The sequence below is a fragment of the Mirounga leonina genome, unplaced genomic scaffold (assembly GCF_011800145.1).
Source record: "Mirounga leonina isolate KUSES-001 unplaced genomic scaffold, KU_Mleo_1.0 Mir_174, whole genome shotgun sequence".
Classification (NCBI taxonomy): domain Eukaryota; kingdom Metazoa; phylum Chordata; class Mammalia; order Carnivora; family Phocidae; genus Mirounga; species Mirounga leonina.
In genome coordinates, this window is record NW_023270451.1 from 62,599,391 (window position 1) to 62,623,313 (window position 23,923).

Sequence of the window (23,923 nt, forward strand, 5' to 3'; positions counted from 1 at the left end):
TTCCACTTTCCACTTTCTGAAATACAGTCCTGTTGGGTTCTGACTTTTTCCTATGTAACCTCTTTTTAATGAAACTTTTCCTACCTCCCTACCAAAATCCTCTTCCAAAGTTACAATTAGTTTTGCTTCCTTGGTATTTTAGGGAAATGCCCTAAACAACAAATTTCAGCATTTAAATGTTTCTTTCTGCCAATCACACCCAAGAGAGGTGTTACTTGTTGGGTGTTAGCAAGGAAGTAGTGTTAAAAGACAAACTAGAATTGATTTAAAGCAGAAAAGGAAATAATTTGACACACCACTTTTAATTTTTGCAAAGCTACACATTGTGTGTAGGGGCTCCATAAACAAGTCTGTCAGAGCCCAAGAAAGGGTAACTACCCTGCCTGATGATTCTTGAATTCGAAATCAACTCTTCACTTCCTCTCTGACTTGAGAACCACTGATCCTAGGGATGGAAAAAGATTTTAGGCCATTTGAGAATATGTTTATTTGCTACATTTTAGGAGTCACCCACAAATAAGCACATAAACACAGTAACTCTTAATGTAAAGTTGCGAAGTACAGGGAGATTAAAGGCATCTGTGGTATTCTGGAGCGCTGTGTGGTGTGTGTGTGTGTGTCAAATTCTTCCCTGCATCTGGAACCAGAAGCTGAAGGCAGGCTACCTTAAAGGAATGACGAAGATGGGAAACATCTCTCCCCTTAAAAAAGTAGCTCTAGTCCCAGCCCAAAGCAGGGAGAGGCGTCTTCCCCTTTCAGAAGCGATGAGTTTCTGCCTCCCCAAGGCCACCAAGTGCCTGGCCCTGGCACCACCAGGGCACGCGTCTTCCTCCTCACGGACACGCTGGGATGTGACCCTGGGGCATGGCCGCCGCCCGGACTGGTCTCCAAGTTATTGGCGTTTTCCTGACAGCCTTCTAGGGCTGTCAGTTCAGCACTCCAGGCCAGGCCTCGGTGCTGACTGCCACCCTCAGCGTCTGCCGTTTTTGCTCAGCTTCCGTGGCTGAGGCCAGCTTGGGGCACGCTGGGGCGGTTTGGTTTCGTCTGCTTCTCTCTCGGTTCCGCTGCGCATTGTCCAAGCGCTCCCTGTGTGCTCATCTCTGGTCTGAGACGCAGGACGCCAGTCTAGGCCTCCTTAAACTTTGGAAAACATTAATGAACACCAATTTGTCCCTTAAATTCTCTTGAACTTAACCTACTGGCTACAGGCCGAGGTCTGAGATTCCTTGCCTATAGGTCTAGCATCTCTGGCTCATACTTGTCCGGTTTCAGAGCCCCTGACCAACATCATCCCCTTGTGGCCCAAAGACACGTCTCCAGCTGCCTCCCCTCTTCCCAGCCACTGCTCCAGGGGCTGCTCTCGGCAATGCCGGCCCTTTCAGCAGACCCAAGTAGGTTTGCCCCTCCCCGTCTGCTCCTCTCCTCCCACTTGGCCAGCCTTATATATAACCCCGGAACCGGACAATTGTAGCCAGTCCACTGACACGCCAGGGACCGGGCTGAAGATCCGTTGAGCGGGCTGTGATCTAGAAGGACCCTGAAACCAACCCCGGGGAGAATGGCCAGAGAGTGGTAGTTGCACGTTGGCAGAGGCAGGCCTGCCACGATTTCTTTTCAATCCATTCCTCACGAAGAACCAGTTAGTACTGGCCACAACTTATTACATGCCTCTAATTCTGACAACCACCTTCCTGATTAAGTGGCCATTTTACAGAGAAGTTAAGTGACTCGCTCAAGGACATAGAGCTCAGAGGCGGGCAAGAGGGGTAGCCGTTAGGAGGCAAACCCAGGTTTTTCTGGCTCCAAGGCCCTGCTTACTACGATTTCCCAAGCTGTGTCATGTGCACCTGGTTCTGGGCATTTCTTTAAATCAGGGGTCTTCTTCATTTGGGGAACACACCGAGTTCTCCTTCTCCCCCTTCCTCTTTTCTCAGTGGTATACTCTCACACTCCAGTGCCTATTCCCTTAAAACAACGGCCTATTGCACACGGACAAAGGGCGCGATTGACTGTCACTCATGACTTCGGGAACCCAGGCTCAGAGCGTGGTGCTCAGTCTGTATCCGCTTCTGTTCCTTTAAGCATCTTACTTCTGCGTCACAGGGAAGAGCAGATTAAGGCATCTCTGCACCCCACCTTTCAGCCAACGCTGGGGGGAAAGCCTCACCCTCGGAAGGGGGATGGTGGGCAGCCGCCAGCCGCGCACTTCGGGGACTGCGGGCGTCCCAGCTCCCTTTCGCCTCCTCCCGGCTGCCCAGGCCCCCCCGGAGTACCGGAGCCAACTGAGCCGCCCGCTTTCCCCGAAAGTTCCTGCCCGGCCGGCGAGCAGGGCTTGGGAGGAGGAGGAGACCCGCATAGCACCGGGGCAGAGGGTGGGGATGAGGTAGGGGGACCCCAGGTAAAGATAGGGTGAGCACTGTCTTCCAGAACTCCCACAAGTCAGGCTTCCAGACTCCGCACCCAACTAGTCCACGGGTTGGTTTGGGTTTTGTCTTGGCCGGGGTGGGACGAGAGGAGGGCTGCGGGTGGGCGCGCGGGCGGGCGGTGGGGGCAGAGCGCGCAGGGGCCCACCCGCTTGCTCTCCGCCGGCGGCGCGCGAACGGCTCGCAGGAACATCGCTCTGTCACCTCCCTTTGGGGACCCGGACCGGGAAGTTTCCATTTTCTGTTTGGGGAGTAAGACATAAAGGCGGCCGAGCTCTTGCTCGAATCGCCCGGCTCCGGCCTTTCCACGAAACGCGTGGCGGGAGGGGCTGGGAAGGCCGGCTCTGAGCTCCGGCTCGCGGGAATCCCGCGCACGGCCGGCCTGCGCCCCCGCGCCCCGGGCCAGCCCCGGGTCCCCGCAGGTTTGGGCGGGGGGGCGGGGGTTGGGGGCACGCGCCTCCCGGACTGTCGCAGCAGGCAGGGGCTCCATGAGCAGCGATGGCAGGGTGCCCTCCTTCCCACCAAGCGCACCTTCCAGGAGCTCCCGGACCCTCTCGCCCGAAGTCTTCGCGGGCGAAGGAGGGCGACGCCGGGCCAGGCCGGGCTCCGACCGTGGGGGGCGGGGTGGGAGCCCTGAGACACTTTGCACCGGCGTTTACTGCGAAAGTAGCAGGAAATCCTTTCTGCAGAGCGAGGGACAATGAACAAGAACTAAGGGGAATTCGAGTGGAAAATCCGTGAATACAAGAACGACCCACAGCTGGAGCTGAGAAGTTTACGTTAAGCACTGCGTGGTTCTTTCCCTTTCCGGGAAAAGGCGTTATTATTATTTCTTCTCCATGAGTTTGGAGAAACTTTCCTTTTAGACGTGTTACTTAACAGGCCCATTCCAGCTGGATATTGGACTGCATTAGGTATTTTCTCCCGCAACACTTCTTAAACTGCACAAAGAATGCACTTTTTGGCCCTTCCCCCAAACCATTTAGGAGGATAGAGCTATTTGAGTTAAAAATGATTTTCACCTGGGGCGCCTGGGTGGCTCAGTTGTTGAGCAACTGCTTTCGGCTCAGGTCATGGTCCCAGAGTCCTGAGATCGAGCCCCGCGACGGGCTCCCTGCTCCGCGGGAGGCCTGCTTCTCCCTCTCCCACTCCCCTTGCTTGTGTTCCCTCTCTCGCTGTGTCTCTCTCTGTCAAATAAATAAATAAAATCTTTTAAAAAAAAATGATTTTCACTTTAAAAGTTTTGTTAAGATTTGTTAGGCTTTCGATTAAATCCCTTTTAATGAAATAAGTTAAAAAATAACAACACTTGGCTTCCTTTAATAGATGCTTGGGCATTCACCCTAACAGTCACACACACCGATGAACAATTATTAAGTCATTTCAAGCAATTTGTAGTTATGTTGAAGAGAATTTCTGGGCAAAATCCCAAAAATGACTTTTCATTCTTTTTCAATTACTTTATAAATTTCTCTTCATACACCCTTCTGTGGCTCAAAGGTTAGTTCACAAAGTCGTGGTAGACTCGTGAACATCTCCACTACCTGCCTTTGGCTCCGTCCTCCCTGTGGAAGCCACTGGAGGTTGGACTGGGGAATGGAGCTTTTAGAAACCTCCTGGGTACAGAAGGGAAGGAGCAGACAACATCCAAGTCTGGAGAGAAACTACAGGAGGCTGACCAGCAAAGAGGGCCAGTAGGCAGGTGAAATAGCTCAGGTCAGCAGTAGGACCCTCCTGACCCCAAGTGCTTTCCCCTGCATATCTGAATTGGATTAGTTAGGTATTTCCTTGACTATCTATATATATGCCTGGGGGGGGGGGCATCAGTCATTCATCATTCATACTTTAGGACAATATGGGCCAATTACTCAGGGATGAGCTGTATCAAAGACACAGACATTTAGGGGAAAACAAGGATGGGTGATTTCCAAGTATACAGCCATTTGAGCTTGCAGCAGCAAGCATGGGGAGGGTACCACTGAGTTTAGGATAGCATGACTGGACACCTGGCGGCCCAAAGACAGGCTGCTATTGGATGTGAGGGCGGAGAGAGGGAAAGAGAGCATTCCAGGACAAACTGCCTTCCCACAATACTGAGTTGGGAGAGTTAGTCTCTAATCCAGGAAAAGGGAAGAAATCTCCTTTCATGTTTATCTTGTATCGCAGGAGGTCCTACCCCTAGGACCCAGATTTGAGCCGAAACCAGTATCATATAATAACTAGATCAAATGGATTTTTGTGGGCTAGCCCAGCTACTGAGGCACCATTTATAACACCATAAGAGAATGAATTTGGAGGTCTAAGAAGTTGTTTCACTTCCAAAATTCCAGAACTAGAGTTTACACAAATTCAGGGATACCTCCAGTTATTTTGTATTAACTTTCCTCATTTAAAAATTACTTATGAATGTAGTAGCACAATATGCCAGGACATTTTAGGAAAAAAACACAAAAACTAAAATTCATAAATTATAAAGTATAATATTACTATCTTTCAAAATTATAGCAAGAAAATACTGTGGGGGAAGAAATAACTGTTAATATGTCAACTGCTAGTTAAATCACTAGCACTCCTAGTATTACTTACTATTAGTTAACACTAACTGCTAATGTTAGTAATACGTAAGTATGTGGTCAGCGTTACCTTTGCTATGGAAATATGCTGTCATAATAACTTATTCTTTTAACAAGCGTGTGTGCCTATTAGGTGTAAAGCAGTGTTAATATCTTTTACTCATCTGATTGTAGACAAAACAAAACAAAACAAGAAACAAAAACACAGAGCCAAATTGTTGGGATGTCTGTAATACTGCAAACATTTTTTACTGCATTTAATTTATATAATAAGTCTAATAAATACAGAAGTGGTTTTGACCAAATAGATTTTTATTGCCTGCAAGCTGTTACACTTAGAAGTAGGAGAATGCGGTATGTGGATGGCAGCGCATTTACTACCTTACGCTTTGGGATTTTTTTTTTTTTAAACTTGAAAGATATGTTCAGAATAGAACAAGACACAAGCTGATGGAGGATCTAGTCTATATTTGGTTTGGCAGTCCTTTCAGCCGGCAGATGAACTCAGAGTACTAAGAACCAAGGTTAAAGTTTTTACACACATCACAGCAATGGCAAATTAACTACGAAAAAAAACCCAACCCTGACACAGAAATGATAAACTATTAAATACACACCATTTTAACAAGGGGACAATGGAGCTGGCACAGTGATCAGAAGTGGCTTCTTCTCACAATGTCTACTATGAGAAATGCAGATCTCATTTCACACAGAGGACACTACTTTGATGTAATTACAGAAGAAAAAGTCAAAGCTTCTAAAAAACCAAAAAATCATGTTCCAATCACAAACAAAGCCAAAGCTCATTTTAGGTCAAGCTGCACAGAAGAGGCTGGATGTTAAAAACAAAAACCAAAAAGACTTGGCATTTTCCCCTTTTACTCTGCTTCCAGGTTGACTCTTTACAAAGTGGAGGGGAATACAAGCATTTTTATTGGGTCCAGACAATCAATGTAATTACAAAGACAGGTTCAAAATAAACAAGGTCAACATCCTCCTTCTTCCTACAGCACTGGCGGTTATCAGCCTTCTTCTTCATCACTGTCTTTCATGGTGATGCCCTGAAGTCCTCCTCCTTCTGAGACAGAGGCTGTAGCCTCCTCCACTGTTAACCGTCTGTGCAGAGTATCATAGGTCTTACTGTTCAGTGTGCCTTCTAACACACCCTGCAGTCGGAAGTCCCTGTATGTTTTCTGGAGGAAGAAGAGAGAATCTGCTTAGATAACTTATGGATTGTATGCATGGATGTCAATATGGATGTCTGTATGTATATATCCTCAGTTGGCATTTCAAAGATGATCTTGGACAATTCACTAATGGATTCCGATTCTAGCTGCCCGTGTCAATCAACTTGTTGGTGTATTTCTGGGGAGAAAATGAAATGAGACTTCGGATACTGCTTTTCAAACTAGAATCACTCTGAATAGATCAAAATGTTGTGACAGATGACAAATGAGCTTTTCTCCAAAATATTCCTGATTGCACAGACTTTACTATTTGAATGACTTGTAACAAATGATATGCACTGATATACATTTTTAATATGAAGGAATTCTCGGTTTTTCAGTTCCTTTAATACCGAAAAATACATTTTATAAAATGCATTAGCTTTTCGGGGGGAGGTGTGGAGGGACAGAATTACTCCTATTATCAGTAAAAGAAATTTGCATTTTCCGTATTTCTGAATTATAACATTTATTATATGTACCATTGGATAAAAATGTGTGTACACCTAAAAGTCTGTATGAATTCTGCCCTTTCCTTTTGAAATCCCCTTGGAATGTGAAGTGTCAAATTCTGGCATAAAGCTTCCATAGATGGGCTAATAAAACATGTATTTATATTTTCTGTGAAAAGTATATTATTTGATGTACTGTATGTCAAAAATAGGGGCGCCTGGGTGGCTCAGTCGTTAAGTGTCTGCCTTCAGCTCAGGTTGTGATCCCAGAGTCCTGGGATCGAGCCCCGCATCGGGCTCCCTGCTCGGCGGGAAGCCTGCTTCTCCCTCTCCCACTCCCCCTGCTTGTGTTCCCTCTCTCGCTGTGTCTCTCTCTGTCAAATAAATAAATAAGAATCTTAAAAAAAAAAAATAGAACAAACATCATGTTAGCGTTTATGTAGTGATTCCTAAGAACAGTGACAAGAACAACAGAACACTGGGCTCTGCGGCACAGGAGATACATCACCTACAAAGCTTCCCTTATTTCACTTATCCCCTTAAGTGCAATTTTCCTCAGATACGATTTTTCTATGGCCAATCACATTATTGATTTTTATTTTTTTAATTTTTAATTTTTATTTTATTTTTTATTTTTTTAAGATTTTATTTATTTGAGAGAGAGAGAATGAGAGAAAGAGAGAGAGAGAGAGAGCATGAGAGAGGGGAGGTCAGAGGGAGAAGCAGACTCCCTGCCGAGCAGGGAGCCCGATGTGGGACTCGATCCCAGGACTCCAGGATCATGACCTGAGCCGAAGGCAGTTGCTTAACCAACTGAGCCACCCAGGCGCCCCCATTATTGATTTTTAAATGAAGATATCCCATTGCATGGAGGCACTTCTAAGGCTGTTTTTAATGCTAACTATCTTTTAAGATTTTGTTTACTGTCCTAGGTTACATTTAGAATAGTAAGCATTCAGATGTCAATGGACTGGCCCTCAAGTATCATTATCTATCAACGTGCCACTGTTTTGTTCTAAATGATTTCTAGTGGGCACTTCTTTGTTGTTTGCTTTATACTCAATAGATGAAAAAAGTCAAATAAGAAGGAATGTTGTACTTCCTGGCCCGATATTATAAGTCCAGTGGCTGAAAATTAACATTAAGGGATGCTTGATTTCCCTCAACATAATATATAAAAGGAAACTTTTAATATTCACACAGTTGAATTGAAGGTACTTATTCGTATGAGGTAGGAAATGCTGATGATGAATGGCATCTTAATCCCCTTGATATACACAGCTGGCTTAGTAACAGACTTTGGGGAAGGAGTAAATCCATTATAAGATCGAGGGACCATTGGTATTTCACATTTTATCTTCCTGTCTTCTTTACGCTGACTTACGCCCCCAGTATCATTCCAAGTTTCAGAGGTGATATGCCAAAAGCAGTACGGAGGGTGAATAATTGATAATCACTTGTTATAAATTAAATTTATATTTGAAAAGTTCACCACCAAAGTACACCAAAAGTAAACTGAACTGTGAGAAATATGGTACAGTATCGGATGTCAGTATCTTAACAGCAAATAAAAATTTGATTCAGAGGCTGTTTTTTGTCCCTTAAATGATCAAAACTATTTTTTACTTACGTTTTAATATTTTAAGACCCCTACACCCCACCATCCTCACATTCTCTTTCTAAGCTGTTACCTTATTATTACTAAGGTGGTACTCTTTTACACCAAAACTTAGGTAATTCGCATCAAAACCCATAGAAATAGCTCTGAAAAGCAAGTTTTGTCCAGAAAATCTGGTACCTGATATACATAGTATTATTACCACAGATTTGTGTGCAAGGCTGTAACTGTTTAATAGTTCCATTAAAAGTATATCAAGCACACAAAACATTCATGTATAGATAATGCATCAGACATGAAGTATAATTGTTCCGCTGACAATTATATACTGAGTTTGTGAGTCCTACTTTATTTTATTAGAATTGACTTTCCTTAGACTTAGCTTAATTGTCAGTATGTTGGTGAGGACAGATTTGTACTGTGGATCTGCAGTCCTGAAAGCTTTCTAATTTACATGTAATTAAGACTCTGCTTCCTTATTTTATCACTAGGCAATAAGCAGTTAGGGGAGCTGCAGGACAGGTATCCCTGCTCTCTCTCTCTCTCAGAATTCGTAAAATGTTATTGACTCTTGGACATCCTCTGTGGCTGCCAACGAAGGTCTGCTGGGTCTTATTTAAGACAAGGGCCTGCCATAGGGTGCTCCTGCTCACTTGTCTTTTCTCTTAGTGAAAGAGGCAGCTGATTTATGTTAACTGCTTTTTATTTTATTTTATTTTAATATGTTAACTGCTTTTTAAATGTCACACGGCCACTAGGGAGAATGCAAATCCATCAGCCATTTTGATTTTTTGAAGATTCTATTTTTCTCCCTTCCTCAATACAGCATTCTGATGTTAAAACCTTGCGAATAATTTCTTAGTCCTAAACTCTTCGTGAAGCTCTTAGGGGAATTTGTTTTTTCTTAGCGAGCAACATGAATGAACCAATTAGTATCTAAGTGTCTTTGTGGGGCAAAGTTAGCTATCACGTACAGCTTGATGGCATCTGTGGGCACAGACGTCTCCGCTGGGCAAAGAAGAATGACGATGCCTGCACGTAGTAAGGACTAGACTGCCAGAGTCGAGCAGCTTGGCTCCTGGGTAGAATGCGCTACTCTGTGGTAACATGCTGGCTTACTCTAAGTGATGTGGATGGAAGGAAAGCCTACTCGGGGACCTTCACAATTGTATACACTGCTATTTAACAGCTTCTTAACTTCACTGAAAAATGAACATTATAAATATAACCACAGAGGTTCTGAAGAATTATGAATCTATGTATGAAATTGGTTAAAGTCTGTTTACATTCAAAGTAGGAAAAGGAACAATTAAAACATTAAATTATTAATTTATCCTGATTTTCACTGTGAAAATAATAATTTTTAATTATTAAATAAAGCTCTACGATTTGATTAAGTGTATCAGCCAAAGAAAGCATTGGCTGAGTCTGGGGACCTGCTTGCGAAAAACAAAGCATGGGAAGTCAAACATATTCATGAAATTTATTTTCATATTTATCTGTCTTGACTATTGGTCGCCCATAATGAAGACTATGTTAAAATAAGATAAATTGATTGGCTTAGAGTACAATGGAAATGTCACCGTATAATTCATGACATTACCATTTTATTCTGCTAAAATATTCATTGCTGCCTGATCTTTAATTGTAATGACAATGTGAATATGAGAAGAGGAATAACTTTGAAAGAAACCAATGATGGGCTAGTGAACAATAGAGACTTTTATTCTGAAAATAGAGAAGAATCTATCAACGAATACCAATCAACTGACTAGGTCCTTTCTGACATCTTGAATGCAATAGATACTAACTTGAAAATATGGCTGATCGTAAGGATAAGCAGCTAATAACCAATATTAGTCACAGTACAGACTGCAACCTTAACATACATATATATTTAGAAAGTATACACAGATAACCCAGATTCTCTTTTATGAAAAACAAGCTTCATTTGGAAGCTCTCCAGGTCACATTTATAGAAACAAGGAAGAAACACTGCAGAAATGAAGGCAAACATGAATGGATCCTAGTATGCTTTCAGTTTCTTTGTAAAATAAATAATACCTGGTAAGAAGGGCTCTGGACCAAAGATATTTTGTCCATTGAAATGTAATATGTCTAGTAGTATTAAAAATTAGTGAGTGGCTATAATTTTACTTGTTATTTATGACTAATCGTGATTGCTATTACCGTGAGATGATAGGTCTGGTCTTATGTTCCAGCAGATTTGCCGATTTCTCACTTTAGAATGGAACTTTCCTGTTTATGGTTCTTTCTAATCTGAGATAACCTGTGTGGCTATGGCACAGAAGAACATGTATTCTAATTAGGCTGTAGGAACCTAGAGAATGATGGGAAATATTTTAATGCGGATAAAACTTAATGATGTAATGCAATCGTTCTTCTCAAACTTTAGCATCAGAATCATCTGGAGGGCTTGTTAATATATCGATTGCTGGGCCCCACTCAGAGTTTCTGATTCAGTAGGTCTGGGGTGGGGCCTGATAATTTGCATACCTGACAAGTTCCCAGGTGATGGTGATAACAACAGGTCAGGAATGACACTAAGAACCACTGAGTATGTGTGTATGTCATATATGCACATACATGCACATAAAAAGAAACATATATATGTGCCTATATATACATATACATATATGAGCACATACACATACAGATCTAGATCTCTCTCTATATATGGTATATATATCTCATTTGATAAATGGCACTAAAATGGAAGTGAAGGTCATCTTTTTAAAAGAACAGATGATTCTCATTAGCTTAGAGTTACGTTTTTAGGCATAAGGTTGGATTTGTCTCAATTTTAAGAAAAAGTTATACTTACAGCGAATTTTGTGTTTCCACTAGAATTTACAAAGTGTGAAAAATCATGTTAAATATATGATTTTAAAGCCCTTACTAAATATAATATGTACACTGTTAACCTTTTCTCTTGAAGAGCAAAAGTCAAAATGGCCTTGCTTATTTGACGTGACACCTGTTGGTTGTCTGGGATGGTCCCCAACACTCAAACTGATCATCTCTTCTATGTGAGACGGGGCGTGCTTCCAAAGGAAGTCAGGCAGTGATAGTGTGACTTTCGTGTCAGCATGTAACGAAGCAGTGGAGACTCTCCTTACGCTGTGGACAAACACAATTCAAAAGCCCTCATAATGACATGCGATCCTAATAAATATGAAAGAAATGCATTAGGAGAAAACACCTCTGTAATCAAGAAAATTAATACCAAATTACTGTGGATCTACTACAGTCAGGTAAATGTGCCCGAGGTTTTATGTATATTATCTTAAAATGCTATTACTTGATAAAATATCTTTTATTAGGGCAGAAAAGATAGATTAAAACTGACTTAATAATCTAACTGAAAATATAAGTGAACAGTAGCCTAGCACTGCCGAGAGTGATGTTTTTAAAGTACTTAGATCCACTCAGTTACATCAAACACAATTTTTTTTGTATGTCAATATCTAGCCATTACTCTTGATAGCTTGGTGGGCAATTCCCATCTAAACACATTTTGTTTACCTTCACAATCTTGATGAGCGTCTTCAGTTGGTAAATATGAAGCTGAAGGTCTAATCTATCAGCCAACCAGACACAAATGACTTTCATGGAGCTGCTGTACCATTGCTGGAAAGAAGGATGGGGCAGAGGGGAGGAGAACAAAACAGAGAAACAGCCTCTGCAGTATTCATGTAACAGATTCGGTAATGAGGGGGTAATGACACACTCTGCAATGACCACAGATCAGCACTTGAAGTCAATAATGCTATAATTTCCTATTAACAGAATTGTATGTTTTGCTGGAAAATCTGCTAAGTTGACCTAGGCTGTTCTCTCCATGAATTAACATGAGTCTTTCAGCTGTAACATATTCATGGGAAACCGTGTTCCTGCGCTCGCAGCCTGGTGGCATGCTTTGTGATCTGTAGGTAACAATGGGCACTAAATACATGTTATGGGACTGAATGGACTCCCAGGCAGCAGGAAAAAGCAGGTGAATTATTTTTGAAGGGAAATTTCTTATTAGCCTGTACGTTATGTAAAAATCAAACAGTAGACGCGTCATGCCATGACACATGCAGTCAATACCTAGAAATAACCTGTTACAGAAGCGATGGGAAAGCATTACCACGGCTTACTAGCCAGAGATCCTCAATCACACCCTTATCTACTGTTGGTCGTGAACTATTTGTCAAGATGTTTGAAACCCACCTAAAATAAAGATTTGGGACCTCAGGAGGGAATTTTATCAGGATGGAATTGCTGTGTCTAAAGAATCAAGAAGAAGAGGTCAGTTGACTAAATCACAAAAGAATTTGTTTCATTGGAGGGTTCGTATTTTTTCCTCTTTATTACCACTCTCTTGAGGGGAAAAATCAAAATGCTTCTCTAATGTAATTTCCTGCTCCTATGTAATGTCTAGGAGAATAGTAAAATAAGATCCTATGTGTTTTGTTTTTAAAAGGCAATCTACCACTAGTAGTGACATTTTAAGGGATTCGCTACTACATGCTAGATAGAGCTAGGTTTAGGTAATACTGTAAAAATGATAATGCTGCTCATCCAGGTAACTGTAAGAAATAGCAAAGTCCATTCAGCACTTAGGAAATGACGGGAGTTTTTGAAAGAGAAGGGATTTTGTGTCTTGTTTGTATACAGAAATACAGCGACACATATAGATCACGTACGTGTGGTGCATGTGTGCTTAGGTATTCAAACACAAGAGAAAAATCTTAAAAAATATTTTTCTTCCATAATAAAGTAGTAAATTCCATTGCTAAGAGAAATCTTATGTGATACAAGTCTGAAGTTCATCTGGACTTGTACTTATTAACATTGTTCTGATAAAATTTAGTATAAGAAATGGTATTTTAAGCATACATTAAACATGAATCAGTTTCACATTTCACTAGACATATTTCTATTAATTTGTTAGTACACTGAACATACATGCATAAAATGAGATAGGTAATTAAAATGAATAACTGATTTGCTAAATATTATGATAGCACATAGATGAATGAAAATTTCAGGTTTTTAAAATGTGAGATAGGCTATGATTCAAAAAAATGTTATTCATGTACCTGATTTTGCTCTTTCCTAATGATTGTTTTCTTCATTTTCCAGACATTATAAAAGTATCAGAAATAAGTTTTAAGAAAATAAGATACACCCTAAATTCTTAAAAAATATAAACTGCTAATGAATTCAGTACTTCAGCTGACAGTAATTTCCAATAGTATTTAAATCCTATACTTCTTTATTTCAAATTATTTACAGCCTCAACATCTTGAGTTCTATTTTAACACCGGTAAACACTCTCAGGTATTGGCGATAGTGAATATGAGATACTAAATTAAGACTCTCACCCCTACACCAGGCTCCAGATAATTTGAAAGCTAAAACGTAGTCATAATGGTTATGACTCTTAAACTATAGTCCTTCTGTAAGGGATAATATTTTTTTTTGTTGGGGGGAACAAAATATGATATATGAAGTCTAGCATAACATACTAGTTAATCTGTCTGTTAGACTGTAAAGTTACTATATCTATGGTAAGTTGTATGAATTTGAGGGAAATGAAAACCTTTCTTAAAATTTCTCCACCATATGCACCTTTATGTTTTTAAAAAAATCCTTACATAATTTAGAGTTAACTCATTTTCCCATTACACATAAGTGATACTTATGATTAAGTGATAATCAAAAGGATATCTAATGTAACACAGACATTTATTACTAATAGCACTTCTTTAACACAATGCCAAAATTGTAATTTTAGAGATAAACAAGTTGGGAATAAAATGATCGGAAGTTAACCAAAAAACAGAGAAGAAAAGAGAACCATTTGTAAAGTAAAAAGCTTCAGCTACTTTACCATCATCTTAGTTTTAAAGGCAACCAATTACTTGATAAGGAAAATTCTATAAGAAAAATTATCCTTTTCAGATAAAAATGCATATTTTTTGGTACCCAAGTCAAAGCATTTTGAAGATTTTTTCAGCTAAATCAAGCAATTAAGAGAAAGCAGCACTTCAGCGTAGAGTTTCTGTTGCTACTAACAACAAGCTAACAACAAAAAACGCACTAGGACTGCTTCTTTCTGTATATGGTGAAGTAGACACAGAAACACACACACTCCAAGCAAACAAATAAGCAAACCAACAAAACCGCCAAACAGAAATCTCCAGCATTTTCCTATTGCTGGTGCTGGAATTGATATGTTCCTCTTTTGGGGGCTGGAATATAGTAGGTCCCGTTTTTTTCATCTTGACACAAATTTCAAAGGTAGGTTAGCTTCATTTTCCCCCACCCCAAACAAAACCAACACCCCCCAATGCAAACAAACAACAAAAAAAGAAACATTCAAAAAGGGTGAATGTGCAGTAAAGTCTGAACGTTAGCAAATGTCCTTTCATTTTGGAAAAGTTAATTTTCTAAAACAATTTGATTGACTCTTCACTTTTTCCCTTCAGGGTATGACAGGGAAGGGGCTCTGCAGTTCGCACTGAAGTCACGGGTATGGCATTACTGCTTCCTTCTTTGCTTTGGCCTGCTTAGGAGGAGAGCAGTAAGTGTATATTCTACATTTTTTTTTCTACATGAATCCATGACAGTAGCCTACCACTTTAACAAAAAATGTGTTGTTTTTTTTTTTCTTTCTGTGGTTCATTCAACTCCTGTAAGGGCATGCATTACTCACTTCATTTTCTTGAGATATTTCTTTTAAAGCAAAAATAAAAGAAGAGGAAAGGCTAGGGTTGACTCTGTGAGACCCCTGTATTTATTCACACTTATTGTGCATGACTGTAGACTGGTAAATCATATTAGCAGCCCGTCTCCCCATCAAGCTGCTACTTGCTTTCCAGCCCTGGGAAGGTTCAACAAATCAACAGGAGCACGGAAAACAGAACATCAGTCTAATCTAGTGTTTAAGGTGAAGTTTTCAAACCCAATCTAAGAAGATCTTTAGAGCAAGCAACAAGCTGAAGGGCTCAGAAGGTGGTATTGACAATGAAAGAGTGTTGAAATATTGAGAAGCGCAGCACTTGTGCATTTTTAATAACAAGAGGGTCAACAAGGACACAGCTCCCTCAGTGCCAGGAGTTGCCACTGACTATGGAAATTGCCACACCAGGGCTATAAACGCTTGCAGTTCATCAGCTTTCTTAAACAGTTCATCAGCTTTCTTAAACACCCTGAACCCCCTCAGTGGACCTTTAGTCTTGAATTAACAAACCAAAGCAATGAAAGAGGGTGCAGTCTGAATGGCTGGCATTGATCCCCAACTGTGTCAGCACTGCTACAGGCCCTGAAAAACTCTCTCCATTGTCAATAGAAATTGACAAACCTCCTCTCCTAAATAGTGCAGCTGAGCCGGGCGGGATCCATGCAGCTGTAAAGGGCTCTGCTCTTGGGGCCGGGGAGCACTCACAATGGAACAAGCATGAGCTCTTTGTCAGTCCCAGACTCGGCAATTTTCTAACAAGGATTAAAGTTGTTTCTCCGCGGTGCTGGTGAAAAGAGATTTAGCAACATACCGTGCTTTCTTCATGCAAGTTAAAGAGAAGTAGTTAAGGAATTTCATTATTCTGTTGACCAGGGGAAATATAAAACAAATATATTAAACATGCACAACTCTCTTTTCTGCCTAATTTGTAATGTTTTTTGAGGATGAGTCAATTAAGTAAAACACTCTCTGCCTGGAAACGAGCACTTCACATTTATTTTGGAAATTTTATTTTTAAAAAGTCCAGCTGCTGGCCACCTGGAATGAGGTCTCAATACATACTAATGCACAATGCCTTTAGACCCTCTGAGGCTGATATTCCTAAATCTGAATCACGAGACCACATAGGGTTTATATATCACAGCTGCTTCGAGCAAATGATTTCTGTCAGAATGTGGCTTCTGATGATGATGGCAAAGCAGAAATAGCTGCTTTGCTAGGAACAAATCTGTGATAAATTTTCTGCTTAAGTGTTTAGCTTTTTATTGATTATGAATTGGTACAACTAGTTGATATATTTTCATTCTTCTCCAGCTATGCTCAACCCAATAGGTGAACAACAGAAAAAAACAAAACAAAACAAAAAACAATCCAACACTTTTTAGTGCACTGAGATCTGGAATGGCTAAATTTCCACAGTAGGTATGTATTTCTTCATTTATTTCAAGGGAAGCTGTCGTTTCATAAGTGCTGAGTCACCAAGCTGAAGTAAAATACCATCTAGAAAATGTCATTTTAGGAAACTATCTTTCAAATGCTAAGTTGAATTGAATAAAAGAACAAATAACATTTTTGCAATGCTGAAGGTTTTGATAAGTTTGATAAATATAAGACATTCTTTAGGATCATTTTGTAGCTTTGGAGAGTGACAAAATATTTAGAAACATTAATGCCCTACGGTTTGACCGGTATATTAAAAAGTAAACATAAATGCTTCATTGTACATTGTGTGTTCCTTTTGTCAACAGCGCATTTCATATAACTAAATTCGTGGCCAGTCACTTCCCATTTCCAAACACTAAAACGCAAATTTCATATTAATGGTAAATTTGAAACAGTAACACCAACATTCCCCCCCAGCCCCACCCCTGCATGAGGCATCTCACTGAAACGATGCTATGTGTTTCCACAAAACAGACTCCTGAGACACAAGCATCTATAAAGTTTTAATTGTGAATTTTTGTTGGCTTGGAATAGGAGTAAGGGCTACAGTTCAGGAAAACTGAAACCAGTCTATTATGGTTAAAAATATAGGAAGTGTTCAACTCAACCTACACCTATCTACATTCCCAGCTAGACCCAGAGCCATTCATGGGGGAAAGATAGAGACCTGCCTCTGAACATGGCCGCTGAGGGCTGGCTGTCCACACACCGGAGGACTTCAATACAGAAGCCCAGAAGACAGAAGGGCCAACACCTTTTATGCTATTTGCCTGATTGAGCCCGTCACAGCTTCCTTTTTATGTCTCAGTTTCCTCCTCTGTCATATGAAGGATAAGATTATGTGAATCTAGCTTTTAATAAGATTCTGATGTTCTCCAGAAATACTATATTAGATTTGATTATCAGAATAAAGGGCATGATTAGAACCAATACAGCTTGTGATTCTTGTAAGAATGAACTGCAGGGAAAAGCCAAATTATCACACCTTTTCCCTTTTATATGGTGCTTAAATACAGCTTTATTCTTTAAAAAAAAAAAAAATGCAAGTCTAGAGTTCCAGAACCTTCTGTCACCTGTTATTTTTGTCTGTTTTTAACTTACTTATTTTGGTCTTTTTTTTTAGATTTTATTTATTTATTTGACAGAGAGAGAGAGAGAGAGAGAGAGCGCACAAGCAGGGGGAGCAGCAGGCAGAGGGAGAAGGGGAAGCAGACTTCCCATGGAGCAGGGAGCCCCATGTGGGACTCGATCCCAGGACCCTGGGGATCATGACCTGAGCTGAAGGCAGACGCTTAATCAACTGAGCCACCCAGGTGCCCTCATTTTGGCCTTTAAATGAAGCACAAACATATTATAAAAATGAAACAATCAGGTGTCATGAGGAATGAATGAGATTTCTAACGAATTGTCAGGTGCAGTTATTCATGTCTGTTATTTTTATGGATTCTGATTACAAAGGCATCTGATATATTTGTTAAGTCTTCCCTGGGAAATTTAAGTGCATCAGTTAAAATTTCATTTAATTCTTAAAACAACCAGGGGTGCCCGGGTGGCTCAGTTGGTTAAGTGTCTGCCTTTGGCTCAGGTCATTATCCCGGGGTCCTGGGATCGAGCCCTGCATCAGGCTCCCTGCTCAGCGGGGAGCCTGCCTCTCCCTCTCCCCCGGCTCGTGTTCTCTCTCTCTTTCTCAAATAAATAAATAAAATCTTAAAAAAAAATTATTCTTACAACAACCTTCATGAAATGGCTATGATTATTCCCATGTTGCATATGTGGAAACTGAGCTTATATGGGTGGAAAATTAACTTTAGATTAAGCATGTTATTCAGGTTTATACACTAAGTGGCATTTATATCTTATATCTTATTTGTAAGATATAATTTATATCTTATATCCATGCTTCAGAGTCTGTACTCACGACTGCTAGGTTATTCCATTTCCTTCTAGAAACCAGTCTGTTCTGTCAATAAAATCTCTGATTCTTTAAGGGTAGTTCCCTACTTCCAGCAGACAACTAAGAGATCAATCTCCACTACTCTTGGGGGTTCCTGATAGTCATTATAACACAGTAAATAGGAAATGCTTATTAATTGTTTCAAAGAAGTGTACCACATTTTCTTGAGTTAAAACAATCTACATTTCCAAAGACCAAAGATATCCGTAAACCTAATAATATATAAGGGGAATAAATTCTTTCAAGAACCATACTTCCTGTTAGGATAACCAACCAAATGGCTCTTGTGCTAGGCCATTCCCATATGTCCCATTAAGATTTTTTTTTTAAGTCATCTCTATGCCCAATGTGGGGCTCAAACTCATGAGCCTAAGATCAAGTGACCCACGTCCTACTCAGCCAGCTAGGTGTCCCCCATTCTTAAGATGTTTCAAAGTGCTATACATTTTAATGCTTAGGAATACTGGGAAGGGTTCCCCCTCTCCCCCACTGTAACAAAACAATGCAAGGTGGGAAAGAAATCCTTGGTTCATTCATAAGGGGGCTCGATCTATATATATAGCTTTCTTTTTTTTTTTTTTTAAACATAGAACAGAGGAGTATTTGATTCATGTCTTTTTCCATGTTCAATAACCTCATACTCAGGGTGGTTTTCATTTTCTACCTCTATCAGGAAGTCTGCAAAGGAGAGTTTATGAGCACTTTGATGTCTGTTAAGAAAATGTAGAAAGTGCTAATAACATGGGAGGATTGACATATAGTAGGATAGTAGGCACCTATTACGTTTGTTGAATGCTGAAAAAACTTTCCTGTTCTTGAAGTTAATACTTCTGCTCCCACATTTTCTCTTCTAAATAAATGTAGGGGTGCCTGGCTGGCTCAGTCAGTAGAACATCTGACTCTTGATCTCAGTGTCATGAGTTTGAGCCCCACGCTGGGTGTAGAGATTACTTAAAAAAAAAAAAAAAAACCTGACAAAAAATGTACAAATACCAAGATATTTCTAGGTGAATTAGATCCTCTTCAGTTACAAAATAGAACAAGTTATATAACAAGATAAATTTCATAAATTGGGAGTTGTACAAGCTCTTTTCTGCTACTATTTCATTCATCCAAAATTCCCTTCATTCCAAAATGTCCTGAAAATATTATTATTAAACTAGCCTATCTTTTCCTCCACTGCACAAAGACATTAAAGTTAACACTGTTCTAGGGGCGCCTGGGTGGCTCAGTCAGTTGAGCGCCTGACTCTTGGTTTCGGCTCAGGTCATAATCTCAGGGTCCTGGGATCGAGCCCCAAGCCCTGTGTCTCCCCCTCCCCTTTGCCCCTCCCCCTCCTTGCCCTCACTCACACATGCTCTCTCTCTCAAAAAAAAATAAATCTTTAAAATCAAATCAAATCAATACTGTTCTTTATTATTCATAATTACCAAGCAGGTAAGTGCCTCTGTCATTTTATTCTGGGGCTCTTTTCCTGGTGTTAGAAAGATTGTAAGTGATGATTTCAGATAATCAGTTGTTCCCCTCTCTCCTACTTCATGACAAATGATGGGATGCATGTTGGTTTGACTAGTTTTTTGACTGAAATGACTAATCACAATCATTGGTTTGGCCAAACTCAGCAGTCAATCCAGTTACACTGCTGCAGATACCAGTTTGGGGTACATCTCCAATGCATAGTTCATTTGGGCACAATGCCCTTTTCATCTGGTTGAATGACTCATTTTGAATACTATGTATAAAATTTTGGTCAATATTGCATTTAAATTCATACGTAGGATCTGTATATGTGCTGCCGAAGCGAGCACTATACGTAGGATCTGAATAAAAATAAATCAGACTCCTGGAATGGCTATTGAATGGCACAGTGTGAGAGAAAATCTAGGGCTGAGAATTAACGATTAGCAGGTCTTTCTGTTTCAGTTTCCTTACAAAAATGGAAAACAATCATTCCCAAATTACTTTTTGAGAGTGCTGTAAGGACTGGACTAACTAGCTCCCATTCTGTCTCCAACTTATGGGCCACTCCCACAGGATCCATTCTCAGCGAGCTGAATGAACTGCTGCTCTCCTGAATGTTGGGTTTCTCCAAATCTCGGATTTCTGGGAACGTCAGTCCCTCCACCTGGACTTTTATCCCCAAGTATGTTTCCCTGGCCAGATCTATGTCAACCCTTGGGATTCATTTCAACCACTATTTCTGCTAGGAAGCCAATACTATCTCTTACTAGGCAGAATCAGATGCTCCCATATTTTCTGCTCCTCAAACTCTGTACAGACATCTATAAAAATATTGCATAATGTGCTATATGGCTGCCCAACGGGTGGGCTGTGTGTAAACCCAAGGCAGCAACCAGGTCTTATTTTTATTGCTATCTCCAGGCCTCAGCAGAATGGCACAGAGCATGCACTGCATATTTGCTGAAGGACTGAATGCTTTTAAATATTTGGAGATAGAAAGTACTACATGTATAATAATGACAGGGCAGTTTTTTAAGAGAGAGGGTAGAAGAGTATCAGAGCCAGGCTGTTGACTTGATTCACATGTTTCAGTAACAGAAAAAGAGCTGAACAGATGTGAAAGTTGTGGAAATCACCAAAAGGTAAACAATTGCATTTGGCTAAAGAAATTGAACATAGGACCAAACAGAACTTTAAATGAGACAGTCTGATTTCATTTTAAGGGATGAATTAAATAAAGGAGATAGTACCCCCATGTCTAGGGGCATACATGAGTGTCCACATACATACTCTTACACATCAAGTATAATACTACGCGCTCAGATGTTGATGTGCTCAGCTCTGTCACGTGAGCAGGGAGCTGCCTCTCCAGCATATGCTTAGGGGTACTGGTTCCCAATCCTGGGGGTGATATAAGGCTGTGGGCATATCTGGAGTATGGTTGGCTGTGCTGCCTGTGCATTTTTCCCTCCAAGCAACATGTCTTGCGTGACTTCTATACTTGTTGGCTTTGTGAGCTATTTTTTTTTTTTTTTTAAGGCAGAAAAATATCACTGCTATGGCATTGTTGACTTCAGTCTAAGGGAACATGAGAACTCTCCTGGGACTTGAAATAAGCCTGGCTTTGAGCAAAGAACCCATGAAGGGTAGAGAGGAAGAGTGTGCCCTTCGCTGGTAGTCATGGAGCTAGGTACAAACCTTGCATTGGCCCTAACTTTTGGCAAGTTTCCAATCTTCCACTTGAAACAGACAGGTAAATAAGTGAATTTCATGATCACTATTATCTCTTTTGAAAGGGAATTAAATTTTAATTCTAAATTTTAGTTTAGTTCAGTTCATTTGAAAGAAAATATGTTAATATCTATTCAATAGATGAAAATGTAAAACATTTTAATGAGAAATTCACTTTTTCAATAGACCCATTTGATCCTAAGAATGTAAGCTCCCTTAAGTCAGGGACTGGGTATATCTTCTTTAATGTTGCCAAACACTGTGTGGCCTCTATGGAATAAGTATTGGTTGGATGAATAATTGATTAATAAGAGGAGTTTCGATTTCCTATTTTAATTAGGATCCACTGTCACCGTGACAGAGATACCCAACTCTGTGGGACAAAACAATGCCAAACCGTTTTATGCCAGTATTCTCCACCATGCTTTACACATAGTAATTGAACGGTGAATTGGAGGTTTCCTCATGCATCTAAAACAACAACTGAATGGACATTCTCCATCAATAAACATATACATTATATGCATATAGTTCGGGCAGTAACTGAGGAGAAAGTCAACACAAAGAAATGTGGGGAGTATATGTAACCCCATTTATGAGGATCTGTAGAGCAAAAGTATGGGAATGTTATTTATTAGAATGCACAGTAGGAACATGGCTTGAAAGAATCTTGTTCAGCCACATTCAAACACTGCATCCCATTCTTGACTCAAAACCCTAAGCATGACAGAGAATGCTTAGAGAAGTTTCAAAGGACAGCCACAAAGATGATTAAAGGGCTAGGAAAGGGGCCTATGAAGGGAAGTGAAACAAATAGGGATTATTTATCCCGGAGTAGACCAGTATGACAAGTGCCCTAATAACAGTCTTCATATATAGGAAGGATTATTCCCTAGAGGATGCTGGCTATGTTTTTTTCTCCACTAAGAGGAAAAGGGGAAATGGGTTTAAAAAATAGCATGAAGAATTTAGGTGAGATGGGGTTGGAACTTTACTTCAAATGAAATATTTTGCCCATATTAACATAGTAAAATTCAGATGGTCTCTTACCTAGGGCTTGGCCATCACCGGGAAATTAAGGGTTCTCTTCAGGTCTTTATAAGTACCTTTGAACATTGTTCTTTTATAGAGTTTCCTTTCAATGCATTCAATAAACACATCTAACAATGGTTTTACCACAACAGCCACTTCCTTACACAGATTTTTTTTTTTTTTTTGACAGAGAGAGACACAGTGACAGAGGGCACACAAGCAGGGGGAGTGGGAGAGGGAGAAGCAGGCTTCCTGCGGAGCAGGGAGCCCGATGCGGGGCTCGATCCCAGCACCCTGGGATGGCGACTGAGCCTAAGGCAGACGCTTAACGACTGAGCCACCCAGGCGCCCCCAGATTTTTTTTTTCAGTTGGACTTAGTCAACAGTCTGGCTGCTACTGCTGCATCCACCCGTGAACGTAGACAGGGACGCAGGGAAGGCATGCAGATGGGCTGGCTGACAGAGGAGGACCCGAAAAAGCCACCACAGAAAATGGCCTTAGGGCATGGATCATCTGCTGATGAAGTTAGGTTTGAAGAGAAGGAGAGTAGTAGCTACCGGTTCTAGGAAAACCTTGCAATGCTCAACTGACCAGATGCTGGTCTCCAGGGAGGCCCAGGTATTTTCATTAGTAAGTCACTAGTGGCCAGTCGCAATGCAAGCGTGCGAAGTCACTGTGGAAAGACCAGGCTCTGCGTGGAGAAGTCATTACTTCCAGACGATCTTCAATGTGGAAGCAGTGCGAAATCAATACTAACTTTGAAAATGTCCAATGTGTTGCTTGTCATCATCTTAACTATCTTTTATAAAATCAGGCAAGAGAATATTCTACTTCCTTCAGTGACTATTAAGTCATTGTTATTGGCTTGGGTGAATGAATGCAAATGCACATTTACACATTTGGTGTTTAGAAAAATTTCTCGATGAAAATGAAGTTTTGTCATCTTGCATTCATCAAAGACAATTTTACCATTGCTAAGGGAGTTTAGGTGATCAACAACAATTTTTTTTTTCCTCTTCAAGTAAAAACCTCAGATCAGTTCACATGTGAGATTTTCTTTTTTTTTTCTTCTTCTTTCTTCCTTTTTTTTTTTTTTTTTAATTCTGAGCACAATTAAAGGTGAGTTAAGGCTCTGGTGGAAATCTAAAGAGCATCGGCAAATCTGAGCACTGCTCAGCTTTTGAATTGCTTTTCTACTCCTCAGTTCTTTTAAATGGTTTTCTATGGCAGGGACATTTTTCTTAATTAGTCACAG

General features: G+C 40.5%; 1 protein-coding gene across 8 annotated transcripts in view; it reads right to left on the minus strand.

Annotated features, from left to right (window-relative positions):
* Positions 1-5,214: 5,214 nt before the first annotated feature.
* Positions 5,215-23,923, minus strand: part of CADPS2 (calcium dependent secretion activator 2) — a 516,958-nt gene continuing 498,249 nt past the window's right edge. For 6 of the 8 annotated variants that reach the window (XM_035021019.1, XM_035021016.1, XM_035021014.1 and 3 more), the window contains 2 exons: positions 11,839-11,943; positions 5,215-6,189 (listed from right to left, as the gene is read on the minus strand). In XM_035021019.1, coding sequence (XP_034876910.1) covers positions 6,019-6,189; positions 11,839-11,943 — 276 coding nt within the window. In that variant the 3' untranslated portion in view covers positions 5,215-6,018. The remainder of the gene's footprint in view (positions 6,190-11,838; positions 11,944-23,923) is intronic. The other 2 variants (XM_035021015.1, XM_035021013.1) reach the window with 2 other exon arrangements.